The 27,251-nt window shown below is 42.9% G+C and overlaps 1 protein-coding gene across 5 annotated transcripts; it reads left to right on the top strand.

Annotated features, from left to right (window-relative positions):
- The first annotated feature begins 175 nt into the window (after positions 1–175).
- Positions 176–26,994, top strand: CEP43 (centrosomal protein 43). Of its 5 annotated transcripts, none has more exons than XR_009702816.1 (14): positions 176–376; positions 1,155–1,208; positions 2,905–2,959; positions 3,437–3,525; positions 3,980–4,117; positions 6,507–6,587; positions 9,020–9,079; positions 16,844–17,070; positions 19,108–19,220; positions 20,625–20,693; positions 21,874–21,913; positions 22,817–22,913; positions 24,495–25,639; positions 26,655–26,994. XR_009702816.1 is itself a non-coding variant. In XM_061206871.1 (13 exons), the coding sequence occupies exons 1-13, from the start codon at positions 275–277 to the stop codon at positions 24,567–24,569; spliced, it is 1,200 nt and encodes a 399-aa protein (XP_061062854.1). In that variant the 5' UTR covers positions 176–274; the 3' UTR covers positions 24,570–26,177. The 5 variants fall into 5 exon arrangements, 3 of the variants coding, with proteins under 3 accessions (XP_061062854.1, XP_061062855.1, XP_061062856.1); XR_009702817.1 differs by lacking the exon at positions 26,655–26,994 and having other exon boundaries at positions 24,495–25,059; positions 25,569–26,177; XM_061206871.1 differs by lacking the exon at positions 26,655–26,994 and having other exon boundaries at positions 24,495–26,177.
- The last annotated feature ends 257 nt before the right edge of the window (positions 26,995–27,251 follow it).

Here is a 27,251-nt window from a genome sequence, read left to right as displayed (position 1 = left end):
CCAGCTTTGGCTTTTACCGGCCACCACAACGTCCTCCGCTTCGGCCACCGCCCCCAAAGCCCCCGCCTCCGGAGACGCCCGAGGCCCCGCCCCGCGCCCGAGGCCCCGCCCCGCGCCCGAGGCCCCGCCCCGCGCCCGAGGCCCCGCCCCGACGTGACGGCGGGCTGCGCGCCGGCGCCGGGAGCGTGGGCTGAGCCGCGTTGCCGCGCGCCGTGCGGGCTGCGGCAACCGTCGGCCGTCGGCGAGGCTTGGGCGGTTGTCTTGGAGAAGCAAGATGGCGGCGACGGCGGCCGCGGTGGTGGCGGAGGAGGACACGGAGCTGCGGGACCTGCTGGTGCAGACGCTGGAGAACAGCGGGGTCCTGAACCGCATCAAGGTTGGGCGGGAGGCCGGGGGGCCGGCGGAGGGGAGGCCGGCCGCGGGCGTCACAAAGGGGCGTGGGGCGCGTCCGGCGGGCCGCCCGGGCTGGGGTCCGAGCTCGCGGGCCACCTCGGGGGCGGTCCGCTCTCGGGTCGAGGGTCTCTCCCGGGGAGCCGCCGGGCCGCGCGGTGGCGAGCGGGTGGGGGGGGCCCGGCCAGCCTTTGTCGGAGGAGGCCGACCGCGGCGTCCGGTGGTCGAGTCGCCCGCTACCCACCCTGGTCCCGTTCCAGGCCTGGTGGTCGAGTTGCTCCCCGCCCCTGGGTCGCCCCCGCCCCTGGGTCGCCCCCGCCCCTGGGTCGCCCCCGCCCCTGGGTCGCCCCCGCCCCTGGGTCGCCCCCGCCCCTGGGTCGCCCCCGCCCCTGGCCTCAGCTGCTGGGCAGCGAGCCCCTCCCGCTGGCGGTGACGAGCGGGTGGCGGGCTGCTTCTCGGAGTGTACTTTGCAACCTCGACGCGACCGATGGGCGTCATGAAGGACCGGAAATCAGGACCGCAGCCAGAGTGATGGGTGCTGACCGTGCCAGGGGGACAGACGGTGGGCACGGGGCACAGAGAGCTTGCGCCCCTTCGTCAGGACATCTCGGGACGCCTTCTGGCCTCTTTTTGCACCTGCCTGCTGAGCGTTATCTTGCTAGTTTTCCTTTTGCCTTTTGAAATTTCAGCTGGTGAGCTTCTTGTCCTGAAAATGTCCTGAGATCATTTTTGTTCCTTTACCCCGCCCCCCGCTTTTTTTCAAGGCTGAACTCCGAGCAGCTGTGTTTTTAGCGCTAGAGGAGCAAGAAAAAGTAGAGGTACGAAATCTACAAAGTTTAATGACTGTATTCGTTTATGTTTAATTTCTAATTACTTAAAAGCCACTCGGAAACACTGTTTAGAGGAGTGTGTAGCCAGGGACAATTTTGAACTAAGGATTAAACTTCTTTACTGTTGGGAGAGGGTCAAGATTATTCTCTTTTCATGTATATTTTAGAGTTTTGGAGTAATCTAAAGAAAGTTAAGGCACCACAACTCTGACACCAGTAGTAAATCTCATAGATCTCTTTCCTTAGGGGAAATCCAGAACACTTGAAAAAGTGGTTTCACAGTCAGTGGGTTTACTGCGGGACCCCTTAGAACCTTTAATATGCTGATATGCACTGTGAATCCCCACCGGGTGGGAGGAATGTCGTATGCAGCTTTTCTCCAAGTTTTCCAGTCACCCAGTTATTTTAAAATCATGTCGTCTTTCTTATGTCAAAGGTCCTGTCACTTCTGTCTGTATAAGTGTATTTAGTTTTTTCTCTCTACGGCAAGTCCTGCCACCATCTTGAGTAAATATCCTGGCCAGCAAGCGTTACTCCATAATCAAGGCCTTCAGCTTCCTCTGTGACAAATCAGCCTCTTCTCCTCCTCACTTTAGACCTAGATGCCTTGCTCCTCTTTAACTTCAGGAGGGTCTTCAGTTCTTGGCTCTTCTGTGTTTTTCCAGACATCAGTCTTCTCTTAGCTGCCTCTTGTTCTTAGCTGGTCTGGACCCCATGGTCCATATCTCAGAAATCCTCACTACCTTGCCTTCCAGCCATACTTGATTTGGGGAAAAATCTTAAGGGTCATTTAGTTGAGCAGATTAACTCCCCTCCCCGTTTGTGTCCGTCTGCCCTAGAGCAGTCAGCCCGCACTGGACTGCTGATGTTCCTGGTTGGTGGTTCCAGCCTCTGTGCGGTCCTGAGCTGGCTGACCCTGATTCTCGTCTCTGCTCAGCAGCTCCCACTTCGCCTTCACGTTAGCCTCCTACATCACCTGTTTCCTTCACTGTTGACAGACGGTCTTGTCTCTCCCTTCACTAGATAATAGAAGCATCAGATCCTAACTTTTTGTGTCCTCCCCCACAATCTGTCACTCATCTCAGAAAAAGCTCCCCTGCATCTGTGTTCATCTGTTTCTTGTTCCTTCCTGCTTTAGTAGAGGCGACTCTATCTTGTCCAAGAATAATCACTTTCTCTGGGTTTTACCTTCTAGGTGTTACTGTCAGTGCCTCTTCTATACGCTGTTACCTTTGGCCTCTCCCTTTTCTCCTGGCTCTTCTGTTGAGCACGGAAACATGTTTACATCTCTGTCGAGGAGAGAGCTGTTTCCCTTGACTCATGTTCTGCTTTTTAATACCTCTGCAACTTTTTTCCTCAGTTTTGAAAGACTGTGTCTCTCTTATACCGTTCTTAATGCTCCAGGCACCCTCTAATTCATTAACATCTTAAATCCATCACTACTACACCTAAGTTATTTCTTTTGCTGCTGTCAAGAAGAATCCCTAATTGAGTATATCTCAGTCCTTACCTTAGCAAAAAGTAGTTCCTGTAGTAATCAGTAGTTATAGAATGGGTTTAGCCATCATTTTGTGAGTGACAGTATTTAACTTAATATCTTTGCCAAAAAATTGAACTTTAGTCTACATTTTGTAGTGGTTTAAGGATAAATGTATAACACTTAAAATATTTCATTTTTTAACAGAACAAAACTCCTTTAGTCAATGAGAGCCTGAAAAAGTTTTTAAATACGAAAGATGGTAAGATGTTTGTCGTTGTTTATTTTGCCTGTCTCAATTTTCAAATCTTGACTCCATTTGGGAGAAATGAGGAATTTCAGATTATTTTTTGAAGTATCCGATCCTTATAGGTTCTCATTTTAAATTGTATATGATTGTACAACTGAGTTGCCATTAAATATCAGTGGTCATGGGAAATTGTTGGTTAAAGCCAATTTTATTGTAAAAAGCTGATTTTACTGTGAAAAGCAAAACACTCCTCCATTTATGAAATGTCACATTGTGTTACTGATAGTTCCAGACCAATGATCCTAATGAGGAAGTGGCGGAACTGAGATGTTCATCACTTAATTGTATTATTCAAGAGAAGAAATTTGCAATTTGAAACATTGAGAAACTTCTTTTCTCCCTTTACTGTAGTTATCTTACTTCCAGTGTCAGTGAGGAGGCCTCGGGTTCCTAAAGACCCTCTCCCACCTTCTCTTTTGCTCTTTGCAGGCCGGCTGGTGGCTAGTCTCGTTGCCGAATTTCTTCAGTTTTTCAATCTTGACTTTACCTTGGCTGTTTTTCAACCTGAAACTAGCACAGTAAGAATGATGCTTTTTACGTCTGTCTCTGAAACTGCCTTTGATACAGATGGGTTCATTACAAGCTGAAAGTTAACAAAATTTGACAACTTACTTAGAGTGTCTTGCATAAAGGTTATATTTTATAGTTGATTATCTGTTTTTCTCAAAAGCCATCTGAGCTGTCAGATAGCTGGCACCAGTGTCCCTGCTTCACATAACCTGACAGAAATGTTGTTATAGAGTTAACTTGTTCTGCTCTAAGCCTGTACCTGGTAATGGAGACTTTGAATGCAGAGACTTGGTAAAAGAAATATATAATTCTTAAAAATGGACGTTTCATTCCTTAGAAAAATGGCCTCTTTTGAGTTTAGAGATGTCTTTAAGTTCTGAAAATATTTTTCTTTAATCTCTGAAAATAACTTTTCTGTATTTTGGTGCATTTATACTTCTTTATATCTTATTTCTTTCCCAGTTTCAAGGTCTCGAAGGTCGAGAGAATTTAGCCCGAGATTTAGGAATTATTGAAGCAGAAGGTACGGTGGGTGGACCCTTATTATTAGAAGTGATCAGACGCTGTCAACAGAAAGAAAAAGGGCCAACCAGTGGGGAAGTAAGTACAGTCCTATCCTTTGTTACCTGTTTCTGTTTTCCAGTCATTGCCTGTCTAGTGCGGCCACGCGGATTAGTGCATACATAATGAGTCGGGTTTAAATAAAAAGAGGTTATTCCTTCAAAACAAAACAAGACATACTCAGAGATTGTATAAATGCACATTTTGATGAAAATTGGAGATGTGGTGGCTCTGAGGCTGCTGCTGCACCTGTTCTGGGGAGTGACACTCAGATCAGGGAGTTCAGGGGCTGGGCTGTGTGGGGCCAATCCCAGCTCCTCCACTGACTACCCTCCGGCCTTGGTCATGCGACTCCCCTCCCCGGTCCTCCTTTGTAGATGGGGATGGTAGTCTTCCTTGCAGGCATTGTGGGGCTTACACGCGTGAGTTAGTACACGCGTGAGTTAGTACACGCGTGAGTTAGTGCATGTGAAATGCTGAGAACACTCAATTGTTGGTTGTTACTTTTACTACTATTTTTAAACATAGAAGAGCTGAATTATAGGCTAGTTAACAATTTTTTGAACTTAAAGCCTTTTTTAAACTAGGCTTAAAACTTTAAGCTGTTGATTTTTACAGTTTCTAAACATTTTCATACTTTGTTTTTTTGATTAGCCATTGTCTTTCTTATCCTTTCTTTTTAGAAATTGTGCTCATGAGATTAATGGTCTGATTTCCTTTACAAACATTAGTTTTACATAAAGATACTGTTTCATGGATGTAGACGACATCATAACTGTTCCAGATACCTGGTTAAATGTGTGCTTTTAGTCAGGTTGGTCTGTAGGAATGTGGAAGGTAATGGACTTTGGACTTTTGATGCTGGAGAAGAAAACTAGCTGTAGATTAGCCCACTGAACTCAGTGAAGCTTTCACCAAAAGTGCATTTTAACCCCCCCTTAAAAACCAGGTTGCTGTGCCCACATCTTTTCAGTCTTTTCTATTCATGATTGCTGAATTAATTCAGCCCTTTGCCTATTTCTTCCCTCTTTAAACATTACAGTGACTATGTAATGGCAACTAAATAATCTCCAGGTTCCTCAACTTTAAGATCCTGCATGATGTGGCACCAACCTGGCTTTCTAGCCTTATGCCTTTTTTTGAAATGTGCAACCTTGTGCTTAGGCCAGGTGGAGCTTACCCTTGAAAGTGGCTTTTGCTTTCTTGCCTTCCCCTTTTTCTCATCTATTCTCCACCTGAAACGGTGCATCCTCGCCCATACCCAGCTGTGCAATGTTACCATCCATGTTCTCTCTTTTTTTTTATAAATTTATTTAGTTTTATTTATTTTATTTTATTTTTTGGCTGCGTTGGATCTTCGTTGCTGCGTGCAGGCTTTCTCTAGTTGCAGCGAGCGGGGGATATTGTTCATTGCGGTTGGCGGGCTTCTCATTGTGGAGGCTTCTTTTGTTGCGGAGCACGGGCTCTAGGCACACAGGCTTCAGTAGTTGTGGCATCAGGCTCAGTAGTTGTGGCTCGTGGGCTCTAGAGCGCAGGCTCAGTAGTTGTGGCGCACGGGCTTAGTTGCTCCGCAGCATGTGGGATCTTCCTGGACCAGGGCTCGAAGCCGTGTCCCCTGCATTGGCAGGCGGATTCTTAACCACTGTGCCACCAGGGAAGCCCCACCATCCATGTTCTCTTGACTCTGACTTCGGGGATGTTTTCTCTTGTTTTTACTCACTCCCTCCTGGTAGCTCCTGTAATTTAGTGCCTCATCCCGCATAGTTGTAACAGTTACCTGTTTTTTTTTTTTTAATTTAATTTTATTATTATTTTTTTATACAGCAGGTTCTTATTAGTCATCTATTTTATACATATTAGTGTGTACATGTCAATCCTAATCTCCCAGTTCATCCCACCCCACGCCCCCTCAGTTACCTGTTTTTATGAGAGTCGCTTATATCTACGAATAACGCAACACCAGGAGCCACTTTTGGAATGTACTCCTGTTTTTATGAGAGTTGCTAGTTGATTTTTTTTTTTTTTTTTTGAGACAGTGAAGTAAGGAAGCAAGTCAAGGGAAGGTAGAAAGAGTAGATCTTTGAGAATCACAGGACAGTGTTAGTGTGGCGAGTTGGGAAAGCAAAGTGAGAAGGTTAAATAACTTTGGAAAGGAAGCTTGGGGGCATGTTTAAATGTGGCCTGAGTATAGCCTGTTCAAGGTGTTTGGGTAAAATACTCAGCAGGTAATTAGAATCACAAGTCTGTTTGCTTTGTGTTTTGGTAAAATTTGAAGAAAATCTAATGAGGATATTTATATTAATAGGAAGAAATAAAAGTGCCAATATTGTATAGTGGTTTTAAATGCTGATATTCTGTTGAGGTGTAATTGGTATGTTCATGCTTTATTTTTAAATGTGTTTTAATTGTAAACTGTGAAATATTTCAGGGTGCACTAGATCCGTCCGATGTACGTCCTCCACCTAAGTCCCCAGAAGGAAAAACAAGTGCACACAGTCTCCCCAGTAAGGTGAGTGGGCTGAGGCTCCGCGGGGCTCTGCTTTCTGTCGCTGCTCTTGTTACAAGTTTTGTTGTTGTTAAGGTGCTTTTTTGTCTTTGATGAAGTATATATTTTAATGTTTATTTATTTATTTATTTAGAGAGTCTCCTAAAACTTTAATAAGCTCCTTTGGGACCATTATGCAAGACAATAGGTTTTTAAAAATGCCATGTAAATATGCTCTTAAATTTTTTTATCAACAATTTATATGTTGAGCCACATGAGATTTGGATCTCAGTATTATACTTTCCATTTTTAAAATACTGAATTTATTTAAAAAAATTTTTTTAATTTTTGAAAATTCTCTTGCTTTTATATTGTTTCGAATATTGTATGGTAGAAAGAAATATGCTGTTAAATAACAGAATTGTAGGATATTTGGATTCATTTGGTACTTTGAACGTTTTGTCCTTCAATTAACAAGGAAATTTACTTTTCACTTATAAGTTCCTGTAATTTGAGAATATCAGGCTCCAGAATATAGAATTGTTGTGTTGAATACTGTAGACAGGTGCCCAGATTTGGAATTGTAAATCACGATGATTTTTTAATACTAATGAGCTATTTTAAGGATTTATAAAAAGTCTGTGCACTCTGGTTGTATTTGTATGAGCTGTTAAAGTTAAGGCCTTCTGATCTCAGGGATTTGGATTAACGGAGAAAAAACTGTGTGGAACACTTGAATTTAAAATCAAGGCTCTCTGTACTAGTAGGAATGGATAGAAAGGTGATGGTCTGGAAGGGCATCTTCCTGTGCCTGGCTGAGCACAGCACAGTGGATGAACCAGCCCGTCTTAACCCGAGGGCGGGCTTGGGTCTGATCGTGTTGTGTGACTTCCTCTGACTTCTGTTTGGAGAGGTGCCATGGAGTACATCCCCAAAGTGGCTCCTGGTGCTGTGTTATTCGTAGACACAAGTTGTGTCTTTTTAAATTAGGTGAACGTCTGGAGGGCAGCAATTGTACTGCTAGGTTCCTTGCTTTTCCAGATGCCTGGGCGTAGACACCAGTGAATGGTTCCTGTTGCTGTTTATTGCTGGTTCTTTGATTTTGTTGCTCCTTTTTATTTTTTAGATTTAGAAATCAGAGGAATGCTGTGCCTTGGGAATGAGGCTCTCATGCTGCTGGTAGCTGTTCTTTTTCCCGAGGCCTAGTTAGCCTTTCCTAATAGGGTCGGTTGGTCTTGGAAGCATTTTCCCGTGATGCTCATTGGAGGCTGGAACCTGCTGTACAGGGAGAATGAGGTCGTGAGTGGATCTAAAATTCACTTCAAATTAAGTGCCAGATATAAGAGCCTTAGTAAAAAGAAAGGTTTGCTTTCTGTGAAAATATCTGGCTTTAGAGGGATTAAAATTAACTATATTCCAAAATACTTATTAATACCTATAGTATTGAGTTATTTGGAAGTTCTCTTTTTAGCATATTATTTTCTAAAGCATATTGGCAATACTGATTTTCCACATATTGTGTGTCTTCAAGATAAAATGTTAATGTCTGTTTTACATATCTGTATGCTCTCTACATAAAAAGAGTTTTAAGCTCTGTCATGAGAATTATCAAGAGAATCTTAAGTTTTAAGTCAGGAAATGTTGCTCTAAATACAGAGAAGTGATGGTAATTTTTAAGGTGTCTCCAGGTGGTCCCTGCTTCTACCACCTTCTGGTGGTTTTCAGCTTCACCTGGGCTCTCAGTCAGCATCATAGGCCTGCGGGCGCAGTGAGCACTTCCGGACGCCGTCGCCCATCTCTAGTGGGGCTGGATGGGGTCTGTTCTAAGGCGAGGCGTTCTTTTGGCAGTTAAACCGCAATTCCCCTGTAGTCCTACAGGATCTGGGTTTGGGATTGCAGCCCTTGCCCCACCCTTTTCTTGCCCGCTTTCTTCTCTCTCTGAGGTCTTTGAGTGGCCCGGGGGCTCTAAGAAGGGCCGACACGTTAGGGCGCCTCGTCGGCCTGGAGAGCGCTCGGAGTTCCGGGAAGCTGGGGCCAAGCGCAGGGCCCAGCCCGGCCCGTAGACGCGCGCTTTGTGTCCTCCCGGGGAGGAGAGGTAAGGCCAGGGCAGGTCCTAAAGGAGGCTGCTGAGGCGGTCAGGCTGGCTTTCTTAGCGTGCTGCTGGGCGGAGCGGGAAAGGAGTGAGTCTCCACACGCGGGAGCTGAGCCGGGGGGGGGCTCCGGTCCCTACGTGTAACCCCGTGACTGTCGGACAGAGGAGTTAAACACGAGCTGAACCACTTTAGGAAGAGTGTTAAGAAAAGACTAAAACAGTGGATTTCAAAGTGAAGCACATTAGTTAGATTTTCCATTTTTAAGAAATTTTCTAATAGGAATCTTTATTGGTTTGGTATGAATTAGTTTATTTTTAAAGATTTATACTTTGTGGTAAAATGTCATTTTATTCTCATGCTCAGATACCAAGGTATAAAGGACAAGGTAAGAAGAAGCCAAGCAGGCGGAAGTCTGGTGCCAAGGTAACGCGGGAGGGCCGAGGAGGAGAGCGGCCTGGGCCGGGCCAACCGCCGGCCTCACGCGGGCCTCCTCGGGCGCTGAGTTCCCACTGGCCTAGGGTTACGTGTTCTTTTGAAATGTCACTTTCTTTTATCTGTGATCAGAACATGCCAAAGTCATGGTGACGTAAAAGAAAAAGTAGTTTGACTTTCAGTTTTTATCCAGGTGAAAATCATAGTGTTGTATTTTAAAACTCTGCTCTCGGTTTTGCTTTGAGAATTCCTTGTTTTTTTGGCAACAAAAACAAGTTGAAGACACTTACTTTCCTCTTGAATGGATGGTCACCTATGCATTCTTAACATTATGATTTTTATCTGAGGTAACTAGAACATCAGACTACTTTTTGGATAAGTTGCAGTCGATGAGTAAAGGCCACCCCTGGTTTCCTTCAAGACACTTCTGTTAGTGTTGAGCAGCTTGTCAGCCGCTGCGCGTCTGTGAGCCTTTCTGAGCGCTGCCTCACGGCAGACTCACGGGGGCACGCTGTGTCACTGCCCTGGCTGCTTGTTTTCCTTCCCAAAAGATCTCAAAATTCGCCTAAGCTAGTAGATGAACTGCTTATAAAATTTAAGTATTGGAGTTCTCAGAAGCATTAATTACCTGTATAGTTCTTACACTTATTTAGAATAAGATCAAGTTATTTAACGTTCAGTTCTGTGAGAATCACTAGTCCTTGTTGAGCCTAAGTTTATGTATAGATTTTTTCACTAAGTTGAGGACTTCCAAAATTAAAGGGTTTTGAAAAATTGTATTTGCTGTGTTAGCTGGCTTTGGTTCTAGTGGTTTCAATGGTAAGTTCCTGTTATTATATTTGTTCACACTATTCTTTATGCACTATTACATGAGCAGATGTTTTAAAATGTATTCGAGTATGTTTGAACATTTACATAGTGAAAGTCTTTGTGTGTTAAGTGCTGGGGGCAAGACAGATTTAACATGGGTCCTCACTTAAGCAGTTTATGGTCAAATTGGAGACGTGAGACAGACCTGCAGAAAAATAATTAAGCATATAAACTAGCATGTTTTTTACAGATGGTTTAAGTCAGTTTCTTGTACTTTTTAAAGTATATTTCATCATATTAAATTTTAAAAATCTTGTTGGTGTCATGAGTTTTAAAGAAGTTAAAACATTTGAAAGAAGTTGATACGTAGAACCAAAGCCACTAGGAGACACATTTCACTTTGTGTGCTGGACGCGGCGGCGGGGGCCCAGACATCGCCCTCCCTCCCTCGCCCTCCCTCTGCGGGTGACTGAAGAGTCTGCACAGGCCTTATTCTGGAGCTGCAGGCTGCAAGTCGGGCTCCTTTTATTTCACGATTATATTCCTGAGCCCAAAACACTTCCTCAACAACTTGGAAACCTTTTCCCTTCTACTTCCCTGCTCTTGTTTCCGAATTGCGCGTCTGTAAGAAGTCTGTGTTGTACCCTGCGTTGCCTGTTTCCAGCCCAGTAGAGGAGCCCTTAGCTCTCCCTCCCTCTGCCTTCCTCTTTGGCCCTGTGCATGCAGCAGGGTCCCAGTACCCTTAATATCCTAACTTTCTTAACATCTTAATAATCCAAATCCTGAGCTGCATCTGGTCATGGGGGTTGTCCACAGCCAGGTCCAGGGGGAGCCGTTTACAGGGTAGGTGGTGGCACCTTCGGGTGGGCAGAGCTGGGAGTGGTAGCCCAGGGCGCCCAGCAGGAAGTGTCTGTGTCTTACTGTTTCTTTTGCCTGCGGGAAGGCACAAGTATTAACTGCTCATTCAGAGACTTCTGGCTGTCTTCAGAGAAGCTATATTCATATCAGAAATAAACTTTAAAAAATAAGTTACATGTATAACTGATTTGTACTTAGTATTGTAAGCCCGTTAATATGCAAAGCAAAATCTAAGGGTTTTGAACTAATTTAATTTGAGTAAAATAAAAGTTACGTTTCTTTTTGTTATTGTTGTAGGACAATAAAGGATGCTAGAAGAGTTAGAATACAAGGTGCATAAATATTAGACGGGAGGGCATTTCTTTAACGAGTTAAACATTTTAAATGTGCATTAACACTTGCAGAGTGTCATCCGTGATCATCTGTTCTGGTGTGAACCATTTTATTGTACCAAGCATGGTGCTAGTTGTCTGAAAAAAATAAATGCATTTTATTTATTACAACAGACTTTTGGTAGGCTCCACTAAGGTTTTTACCATTCAGTTGAAAAAACTAAATAAGGTATTTGATGGTTTTTGTTTGTTTTTAACACGAAGCTGTTTTAATCATCACATTAAATGTAGCATGGAAGGTTATCCTTTCTCTTCATAATCGATTTTTAGGTGTTTTAAAACTGATTTGTGTTGAGGTATTTTTTTGCTTCAAGTTCTTAATAAATGACATTTCTTACTTTGTTCCTTGTTTTCAAAATTCTGGGATAAGCCCAGCTTTATGTTGATTTAGGGCGGTGATGGGGATCACGTGTTGTGTATGTTTGGGAGCATGTGTTTCCGCATCTTTTGCGGTTGCCTTCGGGTTTTTGAGCTGTAGAAATGATCCCCGAAAGTATAGTCTCACCTTAGGGTTTTCTAGATGAACAAAACAGTGTTATTCTGTACACACACACACACACACACACACACACACACACACACACACACCCCACCCCCTAAATGAAGGAATGCGTGTGGGTGAACAAGATGCCAGCACTTGGCCCATAACCCGTAATGGTGCCTGGCCTTCTGCTTCAGGTCCCAGACCTCTTGTCCGCTGAACCTGTGAGCCGGTGGCACAGGCTAAGAGAGCAGAGCGGCTGGACAGAGGGTGATCTTCAGGCCGATTTCACAGCCAGACATTGGTTCTCATGTGCATCTGTAGGAATTACAGATTGTTTATATACAGCGTAGGGATAGCGTTTCTTTAGAAAAACTGAGTTTTTAGAAAGGGGTTTGTATGTTTGCTTTGTGGTTTTCAAATTCCACAGTGTTTACTTTCTAGATAAGTAAATTAAACCTTTAAATATATGTGTGTGTTACAAGGGTAGTAAAACTACTTTTCTAAATAATTCATTAGTAAGTCATGGGTCACAAACTGCCTTTGGCGGAGTCGGGGAGGGGAGCTGCAGGCTGAAGTATGGGCGGGGAAGAGAATTAGAATTGCACAAATATTTTTGAATACTTTTGCAAAACTGGGATGTTTCTTTGGCTTTGCTGTTCCTCTGTTATGAACAGTGCAGATTAAGCCTTTAGTTTAGAAAAACAAAATTATTTTTTCCAGGTTTTTAAGACATTCTACTGATAATACAGTTTTTGGCTACTGGAAAATTGGTAGTTATTTCTCTGTGAAACTTCTTTATGATGCTGATTTGCTGTTAATCTAGAAATGATTGAAATCTTGAATGTGTAAGTGTACTAGCAGAAAATTAAACATACCCTAGAACTTCCTTACAGTTTGGCTGTAATTTACCATAAAGCTTATTAGCCCTGGGGTCCATCCAAGGGATTAAGTGACTGCTGTAGTGCTGTGGAGTAGGCCTCCTGCTGATCTGGAAAGACAAGACTTTGTTATGGTTTATTATAATTACCTCTTAGTTCCTAGGGCTGCTGTAACAAAGTACCACAAAGTTGGTAGCTCAAAACAGCGGAAGTTTACTGTCTCACGGTTCTGGAGGCTGGAAGTCTGAGATCAAGGTGTCTGCAGGATTGCCTCCTTCTCAGGCTGGGACTCTGTTCCCGGCCTCTCTCCCAGCTTCTCGCGGCTAGTCCTCGGTGCGCCTTGGCTTGTAGACACATCACTCCAGGCTCTGCCGTCACGTTGACGGGGCTTTCTCCCTGTGTGTGCCTGTCCTCTCTTGTTGGGACACCAGGAGTATTGAGTTAGGGGCCTGCCCGCCTCCACTGTGCCCTCCCCTTAACTGGTTACATCTGTAGTGACCCTACTTGTAAATGACGGCACATTCTGAAGTGCTACTGGGCGTTAGGACTTCAACTTACCTTTTGGGGGGATGCAATTTAACCCATAATAACCTCCAAGGCCTCTGAGGTTGTCCAGGGAATGAATTCTAAGGCATTGTCATAGGAATTTTTTTTTTTTTTGCATTTGCATTTCTTTATTTTAAACAATTCGTAATCTTAGCTGTTTAGATTTATCCTGAGTCTTAATTTGTCCACATCTAGGTGATAGAGACTCAAGTAACTGAAGTTGATGTGTATGAGACTTGTCTTAAGCCATGATAAAAGTTTTTTAAACAGATCCCAGTCTATTTCAGTTTCAATTATAAGAAGTAGACCTTATCATTTTCACCAGACCAATTCCTCTTCCTGTGTTCTCAATATCAGTTGATAGTCTCCAAAATTGAAACAGGGAGCCATTCTTAAATCTCACTCCTCTTGCAGTTCCCATATTAAATCCATTACCAAGTCCTGCTAACTTGTATATACTTGTCTGAACTGTCCCGTCTAATTAATCCTTATTCCAGCTATCAGTTTCCTCATATGCAAAATGGGATGATATTGTGTAATTCTGGTAAGCATTATTATGCCAGCTTTACAGATAAAGAAATTGAAGCATAGGGAGATCAGGGCCTTGTGTAAAGTTACGTAGAAGAGTTGGGATTTACACACAGCATCCAGCTGCTTCTACAGCTCTAGTTAAATCCCTTGTACCTTTTTTTGGGTTACTCAAACGGCCTCCTAACTGTTTTCCTCTTTTAAGAGTTTTGGCTCTTCCAGTTTGTTCTTTACATGGTCACGTGATCTTTCTAGTATGCAAACATGACTCCTCCGTGAAATATCTCTGTGATCTAGGACCTGTCTTGCTTTATTCTGCTGAGCCTTGCTTTAACTTCACACTTTAGCAATTCTGAACTCTTCGTGTTTCTTGGTGCATATCTGTTGTTTCTCAGTTTTGTGCCTTTACTCTAGCTAATCCACTGCCTAGAATACCCTGTCCTTAACTCCTGTCTTCAAAGTTCTATTTATTTTTAAAACTCAGCTTAGACATCTTTACCTCCAAGAAGACATTTTAAAGCTTCCTTTTTTCTAAGTTTGTATTTGGTGTCTCTCTGTACCCCGTGTATATCTCCGTTATTAAACTTACCATTTAAAAATCTAAAAAATAAGAAAATAAATAGATCCCAGGGTATATGCGTCGTGAGTTGATCTGTTGATGCTCAAAAAATTTGGACTTCCTCCATGAAAATTGCTCTTAAAGTTTTGCAGTACTTTTGCTTCAATCTAAAGAATGTTTTGATAAATGCTTCTCCTCTTAGTGTGGATTCTTTTTTTAATAGTAAAAAATATTTGGAATTAAGTTTAGTGAATTCATTAGTAACCCGGTTAGGTAATGGTCTCTTTGATAAAAAAATGAGCCATAGTTATAAAGTAATGACACGTTCTTATGTGATTTAGAAATTGATTTTGACAGCGCTTCCAAAGCAGATTGAGTGTTTTTAAAGTTTAATTTTACTCCATAGATAAATAGAACTATAATTTTAAAACAAATTATTATTTTAAAAAATATGTATTGTGTTGAACATCATAATGTGCTACTCCATGAAACTTGTCTTCCTAAAACTAGCCTTTTGTTTCATAGCAAGACTAAAACCTGTCAAAAATAATCATGGATATATATTAGTTATTAAGTTCAGATAGTTCACTATATGGACTTAAATTATATTGCTGTGAATTCATGGGGAAGAAAGACTTTCTTGGAATAATTATTGTTTCCTGTAATGTGCTTTACATTTGTATTTGTCCGTTTCATGTCAGGTATCCTTTTGAATTTTCTCAGGGGTGTTTTGAAGGAGACAGTCTTTCACTGTCTCAGTATCTGTAATCATAAATGTGTTTAAATAGCACAAGAATGCAGGGTATTTATTTCCGAATGCATATTCCTTTGAAAAGATATAAGTCAGTTTTTAAAACGTTTATAAATCAGAAGTTATAATGGGCATGAATACACTTAAGAAACACATAGGTGGATGGTGCTTCTCTGTAATTGATAATAATAGGAAAACTTCAAGAAAATTATTGGGAAATTTGAAAAAGTGTCTGCTTCTTTGAAAATATCCTATGTTGTCTAAAAGGGTGATAACTTGGTATTTATTTCTCCAGACATCTCTTTTTACAACCATTGATGTATCTATATTAATAACGTATGGAATGTATAGCTCTATACAAGGTCCTAAAAATTGTATAGCATATATCTTACCTGCTGTCAACTAATCATGGCCTCTAATTAGTGTAAAACTATAAATGTATATCTTACTGCATAGTGCCTTCTGTCTATACACAGATTGAAAGTGCAGTCATCCTTAGTGTCTCCTTGAGTAATTTCTAACCCGCATTATTACCACTTTTCCCCAGCTGCCCATCCCTTTTTTCTTACCTCCTAGTAATAATTTGACTTGGAAAAGACTACTACGGTTCAATTCTTGAGGAAATTCACGCCTGAGAACATTAAATTCCTTAAAATTATATGGTTAGTAGTAGAGTGTGGACTACATTACACGTTCCATGTTTCAGGAGAGTGCTTGTCTCACACACTGTGGCATCTTACTCAGCACTGCTCTCTGTAGTGTGAAGGCTGAATCTTGGGAAGCTGTCGTTTTTAACCCATAAAAACGACAGTTTCATGTGACTCAGCCTAATAGCAGAGCATAAGCCTTTAGAGCTAACCTCTGGAATCAGACTTCGATATCAGACGCCTTTACTCCCCGGCTTGGCAAGTGACTGCAGTGTCTCTACATCTCCTTTTTCATTTCTGCAGAGAAAACAGAACCTGCCCCACACACCATAAGGTTATTTTGAGGATTAAAATGAGGTAACACATGGGAAGCATTTGAAGACTTTCCATAAATGTTAGCTACTTTTATTATTACTATCATGATATTTTGGTTTTGTTGTTATTATTTTTATAGTTGTTGACATAGAAGTGTCTAAAGACAAAAAGAAATCTGACCAAGGATAGAATAAAATTAGGTTGTGAGGGTTAGGGCTACCTGGAAGCAAGAAAATACAGTGTGCAGTATATTTTCTGCTAACATCACCAGATCAGTAGGACGGGAGTAAAAATGCTTGACAATTTTGGGCATTGGTTTCAGATATATAGAAACGTATACATCAATACATGCATCCATGGACATTTAAGGGAGGTGTGGAATAAGGAGTTACTCTGAAAGTCTGAATTAAGACCAGTGATATAACTAGCAAAACTTTACTTTAGAAATGTGAACGGTAAAGGCGGCATCTTTCACCTTGATGTCCATTGTATTTGGCACCGGATGGAAAACTGCTAGTTTTATTGATGGCCACTTTGTTGTAATGCTTGGTTCATTTATGTGATGAACTAATGATGATGAACTAATCTTCCTTATCTCCTTTGTTAGTAATGCTTTTTATTTGCGAGTTGAAAACATATTAAGGTAATTTATGAAGCAGTGACATATATGTAAGAGGAAATGGGAAAGTTTGTTTATAAATGGGCTAGGTGAAGGTATTTCCATTTAGGGAGGGAGGAAAGGAATGGTACAAACATGTTTGACGTTTTTCCCCGTCAAAAGTTAGTTATGCTCTGAAGCCTGGGGATGAGCTGGTAGGTCCGGGGGGTCCCGCTGCACCTCACGCAGTTGCAAGACCCCACGTGTGTATGCGCGTGCATACACAGAATTGCGTGTGTTCACGTGACTTTTTTATTATTTAAGAGGTCTTATTAAAGTTTTATTTCGCCAAGGAGACCTTTTCTCTTTCCCTCTCTCTCTTTTTCTAGAAGGCCAGCAATGATGCTAGTCAGAGTGATACCAGTATCTCATCATCAGAACCAAAGAGCAAAAGTAGTCTTCACTTATTGGCCCATGAAACAAAAATTGGATCTTTGTTAAGCAACAAAAGTCTAGATGTCAAAGACAAAGCTGGTCCTTGTCCAGATGAAGATGATACGGAAGGAGATTCTTTCTTTGATGATCCCATTCCTAAACCAGAAAAAACCTATGGTTGGTGAGTAACCTGTGCTTCTATATTATCAGACTAGCGGCTTAAAAATAGAGTTTCTAAATGTTTTATGTTTAAGAAATAATGAGCTACCAATGGTTCTGTAATTATTGAATTCGTAAGTCTGATTCTGTGTCATTAAAGCCTTTTATGTTGTAAAACAATTCCAAGTTTTGAAGGACCTAGATGTTAATGATTTCAGCAGGTAGGTTTGTACTGAATGCCTGCCGTATGCCAGGTACCGTTTCAGTGTTGAAACAGGCAAAATCTCTGCTTCCGAGAGCTCATACTCTGGACGGCAGCAGCAATAAGTTAAGAGCCACCAGACGCTGTGTCGCGTAGATGCAGCCCGTGTTACAGGAACTGAGAGAACTGAACGGCGGAGGGCGGGAGTGTGGGTGTGGAGGGCAGCCGGCTCTCAGTAGCTGTCGGAGAAGGCCTCACCTCAGGGGTGAGCTTACGGAGGGGAGAGCAGGCCAGGCGTTTAGCTGGGCCTCTGGAGCCCCGCACAGGCCGAGGTGTGTGGTGTGGCAGGCCCGAGGACCTGTGGCGAAGCAGCTTGCAGGAGGTGGGGTCGGGCCGGGGCCGGGAGCGACCGTGGCAGGGCTTGGCTTCGCTCTGAGGGGCCCGGAAGCCCCGGGGCTGTGAGCAGCGGAGTGGCCGATCCGACCTGCGCTGTGACAGGGTCGCCTGGCTGCTGGGTCTCCAGGAGGGAAGCTGTTAGGGTTATCCAGGTGAGAGATGATGGTGGAAGTGGTGAGAAATAGGCGGTTTGGGATGTATTTTGAGTTTGGATCCAGAAAGATTTGCTGATAAGTGTGAGAGAGGAAAAGCAATATCAAGGGCAGCTCCGGGGTTTCCAGGCTGAATAACTAGGAGGTTGGAAAGGCCGTTTACCGAGATGAAGGGCAGGAGGAGCGAGGCTGGATTGCACAGGTGGGCCGCGTGACGGCCCAGAACTCACTCTCGACCAGTGAGTTCCAGAAGGTTGTCAGTGGAAAGGTGAAGTCTGTGTTCAGGTGTGGGTGTGGGCGTTCAGGGAGAGGTCTGGGCTAGAGGTGACAATTAGGGAGTCATCAGTCTTAGCTGAGGTCGCAGCCGGGAGACTGAAAGAGGTCACCAAGGAAGGGGCACTGCAGCGGGAAGGGGACCCAGAGAACCGGAGAGAGAGGCGTCTTTGGCGGAGGAGGCCCGAGTGAGCAGCTGAGTTAAGTTCTGCCGAAAGTCACCCTTTGCGCTTAGCCACGCGGAGCGCCGATGCCCCTCGCGGGCGGTCCCGTCGGGTGGGGCTGGGGCGGTGTGAAAGGGTGAGCGTGGGCTCGAGGAAGCCTGAGACGAGAGGACCGTACGTGGCAGAGTGACCTCCGGACGAGTTTCCCTGTGCAGGGCGCGGAGGGATGCGCGGTGGCTGGGGGGCGGGCGTGGGGCTGAGAAACGTTAAACTGCGAAGAACACTAGCAGGTGCGTGTGTTGATGAGAATAATCCGGTTGTAAAGAGGAAAGATGAACGAAGTAAGAGCGGGAGAGTGCTGCACCTCCGTGCCGGCCCCGGAGGAGGTGAGAGGGCGCCGGGCCGGAGGGCGAGCCTGCGGGCTGCCGGGCACTGCTCCGCGTCCGCTGCAGGCTGGCGGTCAGGACTGTGTGCCGAGGTCAGCTGGTGGCGTCATTTGCGGCCCGCTCTGCAGGGCCACGTCTGGGCTGTCGTGCTGGGCTCGCCAGCGCCTGCGCTGTCCCTTGCCGGCATCTCGGGGCCACGGAAGGGGCTTCTGATAAAATCCCAGACAGTGACGCTGATGAAGAGGAGCAATTTAATTTGTGAGATATCACACACAATTCTAGAGAGAGGTGATAACTTCCTGCATGAATTTGCAGTGATTCTTAGTCTGTTTTGCCTTGCCAGGTATACTTCATGATTTTGAATCTGTGAAATGTATATTCTTTATTTCCCAGCTCCTGTGTTGCCTATAAGATACATTCAAGCTGCTTATGTTTTAATGGCAGAATGTAAGAATCCCATTTAACTGTACACTTGTTTCTTGCTAGGAGAAGTGAACCTAGTAAGCAAGTAGGAAGCCTTGCATCGCTCTCGGACGCCCCCCCCTTAAAAAGTGGACTCAGCTCCCTTACTGGAGCTCCCTCATTGAAAGACTCTGAAAGTGAGTGTCTGGAAGTCCCTAGGTTTGCTGACTGAAGACGTGGACTTTGAATGCTGATGATATTTTTTTCTCTAATTAATTAAGTAATGTATGATCATTGTTTATTTTTTCAGAAAAATACATGTAAAATCATAAAAATAGCCCATAATTTTACTACTCAGTGATATTTTCTGTTAATATTTTATTTTTAAAATTTCTTTTGAGCGTGGTCATATTCTCTATATTGTTTTGTATTCTGCTTTTCCTATGCCATGGGAATATTTTTAGGAAATTGACTTTTTAACTGTCTTCTATAATAAATAGACATTATAATTTTTAAGCCCTCTCTCTTTTTTGGACATTTAAATTGACTTACGTAGGATTTACTTACAATTAATTTTTAAAACTTTGTTTCATAGATTCTGTAGATAGCACAGTAATCATCATAAGAATGTTAAAATACTATTGTCCCTTTAGGGATTTGGATCAGATGTATCTTTTTATATGCAGCAGAGGTAGGGATTGTTAGCTAGACATGGAATGGCCCTGCTACTGCACACAGATGGTGACAAGACCAAGGATGTAAAAAGCAAAGCCTTAAACATGTAATCATGCAGATGAGCTTTGTATACTATATCATAGTAAATATAGGATTTAATTGGCAGAGTGTTTAGAGTATAAATGTGCCTCCTTGAGTAGATCTTTATTAGGAAATTGCTGTGGGGTTTTGCATAATTTTGTAGTACTTACTAACCATTTTGTGTTATGTGATACCACTGTAGTAGGATTTCCCAGGGCGCATAAAGTAAACTAGCCGTGCGTCTGTTAATTCGGCCCAGTTTCCCTCTTTTTCTCCTTTCCCGTGGTATTGTCACCTTCAGTGAAGGAATCCAGAATGTCATGATCATGTCACACTTAACACTGACTAGGAAATAATGATTTAGAGAGGGCATTGAGAACTGGGGACTGAAGAAATAAAAACCAATGAGGAGATCAGTTTGGTAAATGAAATAGCGATTAAATTGAAGCAAAATTTAAAAGTTCAAAGGAAAAATAAAACTGATGAGAATAATTAACTGTAGTCCGTGAATTCATACCCAATAGGGCTTCTTATAGAAGGCTGATATCTGATAGTTGGGTAGAAAATGATTTTGATGGTCAGGTTCCAATAAAGAGTAGTATGGCTACAAAAAGGATATGTAATAGTGTGGTTAAAAAAGGGATATGTGATACATAGTGTAAGCATATTGTGTAATGCATAATAATGCATAATGCAGTGTAATTAATCACAGTTTTTAATTTTCTTCTTAGTTTTCGGTTATGATGTATCAACAAACCCTGTACTGCAAAAAAAAAGTTGACATGGTTTAGAGACTATTATATTCTAAAAGTCAATTTAATGTGAATATTTTTTCCTGTTCACAGGTAAAAGGGGAAACACAATTTTGAAAGATCTTAAATTGGTCAATGATAAAATTGGATCACTTGGTTTGGGTAAGTAGATTTCCAGTTTCAGTATTGACTGCTTTAAGGCGATTATTTTTTAGAATAAAATCTTAAATGAAGTGTCAGTCAACCTACCGTGAGCACCTCATGCACAGATGGTTGGACGGGTTTTATGTATCCAGGGTTAGTCTGTCGGCCAGGGGTGGAGGGAGCAGTAACCACAGCGGATTCTGTCCTCGTGGGGTTTAAACTTAGCAGGAATATGGGTGTTAAACAGGTGCCTTACGGGTACTTTGAGTGTTAGAAGAGTCAGGCCGCGGCGTTACGGAAGCGGGTAGTAGTTTGACTCAGCCTAGCCTTGGCGATGGGGGAGCCTCTCCCAGGAAGTGACTGCTCTGCGAGACCTGCTGGGGCAGACAGAGGGGAGAGCCTGCCATTCGGACCGAGAGCACAGTGCGTGCCGAGGCAGAGGCGCTTCCCTGGGGCTGGCGGAACGTGGTCCGGGCCCCAGGGAGTCAGTCTGATGGGGATGGATGTGTAACAGGAACTCTGGGGTGTTGTGTCCCGTTCTGTGGTCTGGAGCAGCAGCGAGAGCGGTACTCCTGCAGCAGCAGGAGAAGCCTCCGAGTGCCCTGGGCCACTTGTGGGCACCGTACCGCCCTCAGAACCTTGACGTTTCTGGAATAAGGCTTTAGAGCACAGTTTAGTTTGGGAGACAGAAATATTAGTCAAAGGCACTCGTGTTCACAGACAGGCGGCGCTTCACGTGTTTAAAGCACGAGTCGGCAAACTCTTTCTGTAAAGGGACAGAATGGGTATTTTAGGCTTTGTGGGCCACACGTAGTCTCTGAGTATTCTTTGTATTTTTACAATCATTGAAAAATGTAAAAGTCATTCCTAACTTGCAGGCTGTACAAAAACAGGTTGTGGGCTGATTTGGCCTGCAGGACAGGCTTGTATGTGTAACCAGAAAGTCAGAGGCTAATGTTAGGTTCCAGCCCATTATTCAGTGACTATTTTGTCCTTGAATTGGCTACAGAAGCTGGAGGAAGGTGGGGGGAGTGGTTAGTTTCCCCCAAATCCAAACTGCAGCCCAGCTGTTCTTTTTAATGATGCCATATAATTCAGTAGTGTAGTTTTTGAAGGAAATGTGTGTGTCTAATTGTAGATAAATTGTGAGGTGTGTTTATATAAATATAACATATGTGTCTTTTCTTAAACTTATCAGGGACTGGAGAAGAAGATGACTATGTTGATGATTTTAATAGGTAAGAAAAATGGTTGGACAAGAAATACATAAATTGTAAACAATTTCTGAACAGGAAAGTATGACAAAATTACATTGGTGCTTATTCTAGTCTTTGATTCTCTCGTTCACATTGATTGAAGGTGAATGGAAGATAGTTAATCCAGAATTATACATTGGACTCTGAAGCATGTTTTTGATTTTACATTAGAATAAGAACATCTGTATTATGTGCAGGGAACTTGATAAGAATAAGAAAAGGAAATAACATTGAAGGGTTGACTCAGAAGCCAGTAGAAGCAGTCAGGCCACTGGATTGTCAGTGCTTTCGCCCTCCCCTTTCTGATCTCAGTGGTGGGAATTGTCTACATTCGGCTTAGACAAATTGCCCTCTCAAATTGTTTTTCTGATTCACATGACATTTCTTAATATTTTGTTTCAGGTAATTTTTTTATATATGTAAAGAAAATATAACCTATGACTTGGCTAATAATTAATTTGGAAGTAATATTTGTTGTAGATATGATTAGAAATTTTAAATCAGAGTCTGAGAATTTAATGTAACTGATAGTTTTTTCCCCCCAATTTAGTATTTGTGCTTACTTTCTAACATATTATACAGTTTTTTGAGAGATGAAATTTAAAAAATCTGGGTTTGCTTCTTTCATGCCATTGTGACCATAGTCACTATTATGAAGCTTAGTGTTCTCATCTGGTAAATGGACTGGACTATTCCTGCTGCCCTTGCTAAGTTATTTTAAGGCTCAAGTGAGATGGGATGTATGGAATTAATGACGTGTAATATTTTATTCTATTTTATTTAAAGAATTAAAATAATTATGTGAAATACTGAAGAATGCTAGTTACTCTCTCTAAATGTTTATATTCAAAGTTCTTATTTTTCTTTTTTTTCCCCTGAAATTAGTACCAGCCATCGCTCAGAAAAAAGTGAGCTAAGTATTGGTGAAGAGATCGAGGAAGACCTCTCTGTGGAAATAGATGACGTCAATACCAGTGATAAAGTATGATGTTGTGCTTCTCCCATGGAGTGCTATCTGTGCTTGTCGCCTTGAGTTACTGTAAAGCTTCAAAACTTTATACTTTTTGCAGGTCAGGAATAGAAAGGCAGACTTAGAGAACGGATGTGTGGACACAGGAGGGGAAGGGGGGAGGGTGGGATGAATTGGGAGATTAGGTTTGACATAAATACACTACCATGTGTAAAATAGATAGCTAGTGGGAACCTGCTGTATAGCACAGGGAGCTCAGCTCGGTGCTCTGTGATGGCCTAGATGGGTGGGATGGGGGGCGGGGAGGGAGGTCTAAGGGGGAGGGGACGTGTGTATGTGTAGGGCTGATTCACTTTGCTGTGCGGCAGAAACTAACACAACATTGTGAAGCAATTATACGCCAATGAAAAATAAATTATACTAACTAGGAGAAAAGCAGTTGAAAATTCCGTAAACTTTATGATGGAGTTTCCTGGTCCAAATCTAAAAAGAATGTCTGTGATGAATGTGTGAAATTGTTTTCAGTTGTCGCCTGCTTTGTTAAGTGAGTGCTTGTGAAATGCTGGCGTGTTATTACTGGGGCTTCAATTGCTGTGGGTGTTAACTGGGCCATGGTGGGTCAGGATGAGAGTCAGAATCGACCACCTCAGGGTGTAGACACTGTAGGCAGGAGGTCCTTTTCAGAGACGTCAGTATCGAAGGTCGGTGTGTATATAAGAGCCCTGTGAATGCAGGAGCTGAAGCAGAGACTGGGGTGTGGAGTGTTTGTGAGGTGTGAGCGGGCAGGGAGACAAGACAGCAGAAACGGGGAGTCAGGGTGTAAAATTAGGAGTGCATTTTGGAGATCACATTTGACCTTTTATTGGGCAGAGAGCAGATACTTAGGTGTATGTTAGATCTGAGATGTAAGGTAGCATCTCAGGATCAGATATCAGTGCCCACGGTAAACTGTGGGTGAGTCTGCCTTTGAGGTTGTGGGTCGCTACAGCCTGGAGGTGAACCTTGCTTTCCAGAATAAGGAAGGACTCTCCAAGTGTTTGTGACTGTCAAGGACTATCATGTAGGGAGAAGGCCTTTGAGAGAAGCAGCATTTTGTAATGAATCTGGGCCCGCGTTCCTATTCTTTTATGTATGTGTTTTCTCAGGCGAGCTGCAACCTTTGATCCTCAGTTTCTTTATTCTTGAGATGGAGGCGTCAATGCCTCCCTCATAGGCTTGTTCTGAAGGTTAAGTGATAATATATAACGTGCCTTCTCTAATTCCTGATACTGTGTAAGTTTGTAATAATTTGTCTTTCTCTTTTTACCTTATGTCATCGTAAAGAGGCCTGAAAATGTTGCTTTAAAGTTACCAAAAGAACTACAGATGGATTATTTTAACACCCAGTCTTCTTGTTAATGTAGACTTCAACTGTTAGCTCAGCTTTTGTTACCACCAATTTCAAAAAAGGAAGAAGAAAGGACAAGGACTTCTAACTATGCAGCAATTTGTAGAGTATAAGATAGTATTTAAGTTATAGCAATAGATGTTAAACATTATTTAAGACTGCTTGCATCCTGACACTAATTCTTTTCTTTCTTTTGAACAACAAAGCTTGATGACCTGACACAGGACCTCACTGTGTCCCAGCTCAGTGATGTTGCTGATTATCTGGAAGATGTTGCCTAGGTGATGAAAGAAGGAAGTATTCTAATCAGCAAAGGACAAAGGGCTCTGATCAGCTCTTTTTTTTTCCTGGACAATCTCACCCTTTGCTGGAACGTCTGCTCCCTGTTGGTGCCTGTGTTTCAAAAAGATGACAGATATTTTTAAAAATTAACTTTTCATTATACTAAACAAAATGCTCCTATTTGAGACCATGTGTGGAAGATTTAATACTCTTAATTTGGTTTAGCTACATGTTTCTCTATGGAAGTTGATTACGCTCAAATTCACTACAAGGAGCGAGCCTGTGAAATGCCAGTGTTAAGCGCATGACGAAGGCGCCAGTAAAGCCGTAGGTTCCCAAAGCTCCGCGTGCGCGCCTGTGGGGCAGCCGCCTGGGGTCAGGCGCTTCGGCAGCAGGTGGTTCGTCCGCAGTCAGCGCGTTCAGCAGCAGGTGGTTCTGCAGGTAGTTGGCAGATGGCCTGGAAAATCTGCAGTCCTGAAGCCCGTCACTGTAAGTTACATTTGATAGGTTGACTTTATTTCATATTTCCTTCCATTTGGAAGGTTTGTTAGACCATTAAGGTTATATTAAAATACTCATGTGTGTGCTACTTAGTTTTGCTTGTTTTAAAGATTAAAATCCAGATGTGGTCATGACTTTTGATTCATGGAATTGTCTCTGACAGCACTTGCAGTCGCTGCGCTATGTCCATGTAAGAAGCTTTATTCACAGGTTCTCCTTGTCATAGTTATAATTTATCATTTGTAAAGATGCCTTGAAACATATTAAATACCAAAATGCATCTGAAACCATTAAGCAGTGCTTTTATTCAGATCTGTAAGTTGGTTATATTAAAATCCAAATTGGACTGTAGCAGTGGTAATGGCCTAAGACCATATCCAGGTTGACGAGCTTTATACACTGTACATGGTTTCATCGTAACCCTTAGAAGCTGAGCCAGTGATAGAATTCCAGGCAGTCTCGTTTACATTCTATCCATTGTGCTGCTATTTATGTAGGTTGCTGACATCACTGATCCTGAAGTATTAAAAAGAACAATTGGAAGTGGTGCGTGCATGTTCATATTGATGTAAGTAAAGCTGTGATTGTGTTAAATTATGTACTTTTTAATTTCAGTTAAATTAAAGCTTTTTATTAAGTCACCTTTATTACTAAAAGGAGCAAATTAGACCTAATTCATTGATCTCAAGAAGTGAACAGACTTTGTGGTTTGTATAATGTTAGTTTTTCATTTCATACTAGTCTAAATATTACAGAGATATTTACTAGGCTCCGAAATGTAAAGGGAAATGATAATGTATGGATCAAGGTTATGTGACATTAGAATCTGATTTTATACAATTTAAGTGAAGCTGAGCCATAAACACCAAGAGGAAGCAGGACAGAATGTGGGCCAGGGCAGCCTGGGAGCCGCTCTGCCAAGCCGCCCTCAGTTTGTGGGCCGTGATCTCAGTCTCGGTCAGGCTTTTTGTTTCATGTGAGGAAATAGCGCTGCATCAAGATGTAGTCTGTTGCTAAAAGCCCCCCAATGTGCTCTCTGTAAAATGTATTTCCTTGGATGTCATCTCTGTGAAAAGTCATTTTTTATAAAGATTGTGGTTCTGTTCTGGCCCTCTGGAATCTGTGTCAAATGTGTGATTTATTTTTTATATTATTTGATAGGAGCTAGATTTCTGTGCAATGATTTGAAATCATTTCAATAGAATGATCGTCGGGGTGTGGCACTTTAATTTTGCAGAAAACTTTTGAATAGCAACATCTGAAATTTGTCATTTTTCTGTTACCCACAGAATCTGATCTTTTGATAGTATCTGGGAGGATGGGGAGAAAAATGCCAAATATGAAACTCCCTTTGTGATCAGCAATACATACATCTGATCAGATAGTTTTAATAGCTTAAAATTCAGCTATGAAAAAGCTCTGTTTCCACAGGTGTCCCTTGATTAGATAGAAGGTTTTGAGTGTGATTAGCGTTTTCTTTGTGTTGAGAAGTACATACTGAAATATTAACCCAGGAAATAACATTTTTATGGTAAAACCTGTATCGTACAGTGGAGTTTTTCAAATGTTTCTTTGTCTGTCAGATGTCAAGAAAAGTCTCGTTTTACTGATGATGACTACGGTGAGCGGAAGCTCACGCCCTTTGTGTTCCGTAGTGACAGTGACCAGGCACCAGTTGTGCTGACCTTGGTCCTGCCCCGATTGCCGCCGCCTGCCTCTGCCCCTTGCCCCCCTTTCCTCGCTCCCCGCCCCAGCGCCGCACAGCACCTGCGAGCTGCCAAGGCGGGTCCTGTCTCCGGGTGGATCTGCCTCTCCTTGTCTGGATCGTCCTTCCTGCAGAATCCTGCCGGGCTGGCTTGTTTCCGTCTCGTTCTCAGAGAAGCTCCAGCCGGGAGGGGATGCCCGTTTTCCCTCCCACCCCGTCACTGTCACGTTTGCCCTGTGTATTTTATTCATCTCTCATTGCTGTCTGAGATGCGCTGGGATATCATCCGTAAGCTCCGTTGGAGCAGGGACTTTGTAACCAGTGTGTGTCCCTGAGCAGAAGTCAGCCCCAGCATGTGCCCGGTGAGGATCCAAGGCGACCACAGCCACAGATCCGGGGGGCTGGGAAGCGCAGTGTGGGGCTGGGCAGCTGCTGCCCGAGGACAACACGGCACGCTTTCGGGGGGACAGCCGTC

Source organism: Eubalaena glacialis, chromosome 12 (genome assembly GCF_028564815.1).
Source record: "Eubalaena glacialis isolate mEubGla1 chromosome 12, mEubGla1.1.hap2.+ XY, whole genome shotgun sequence".
Classification (NCBI taxonomy): domain Eukaryota; kingdom Metazoa; phylum Chordata; class Mammalia; order Artiodactyla; family Balaenidae; genus Eubalaena; species Eubalaena glacialis.
The sequence above is the reverse complement of the archived record's forward strand: the minus strand, read 5'-3'. Positions and strand labels throughout refer to the sequence as shown.

Coding starts and splice junctions, on each gene's coding strand:
- CEP43 (XM_061206871.1), top strand. CDS start 275: ATGGCGGCGACGGCGGCCGCGGTGGTGGCGGAGGAGGACACGGAGCTG. Junction 1,209..2,904: donor AGGAGCAAGAAAAAGTAGAG/GTACGAAATCTA, acceptor ATTTTTTAACAG/AACAAAACTCCTTTAGTCAA. Junction 19,221..20,624: donor CTCATTGAAAGACTCTGAAA/GTGAGTGTCTGG, acceptor TCCTGTTCACAG/GTAAAAGGGGAAACACAATT.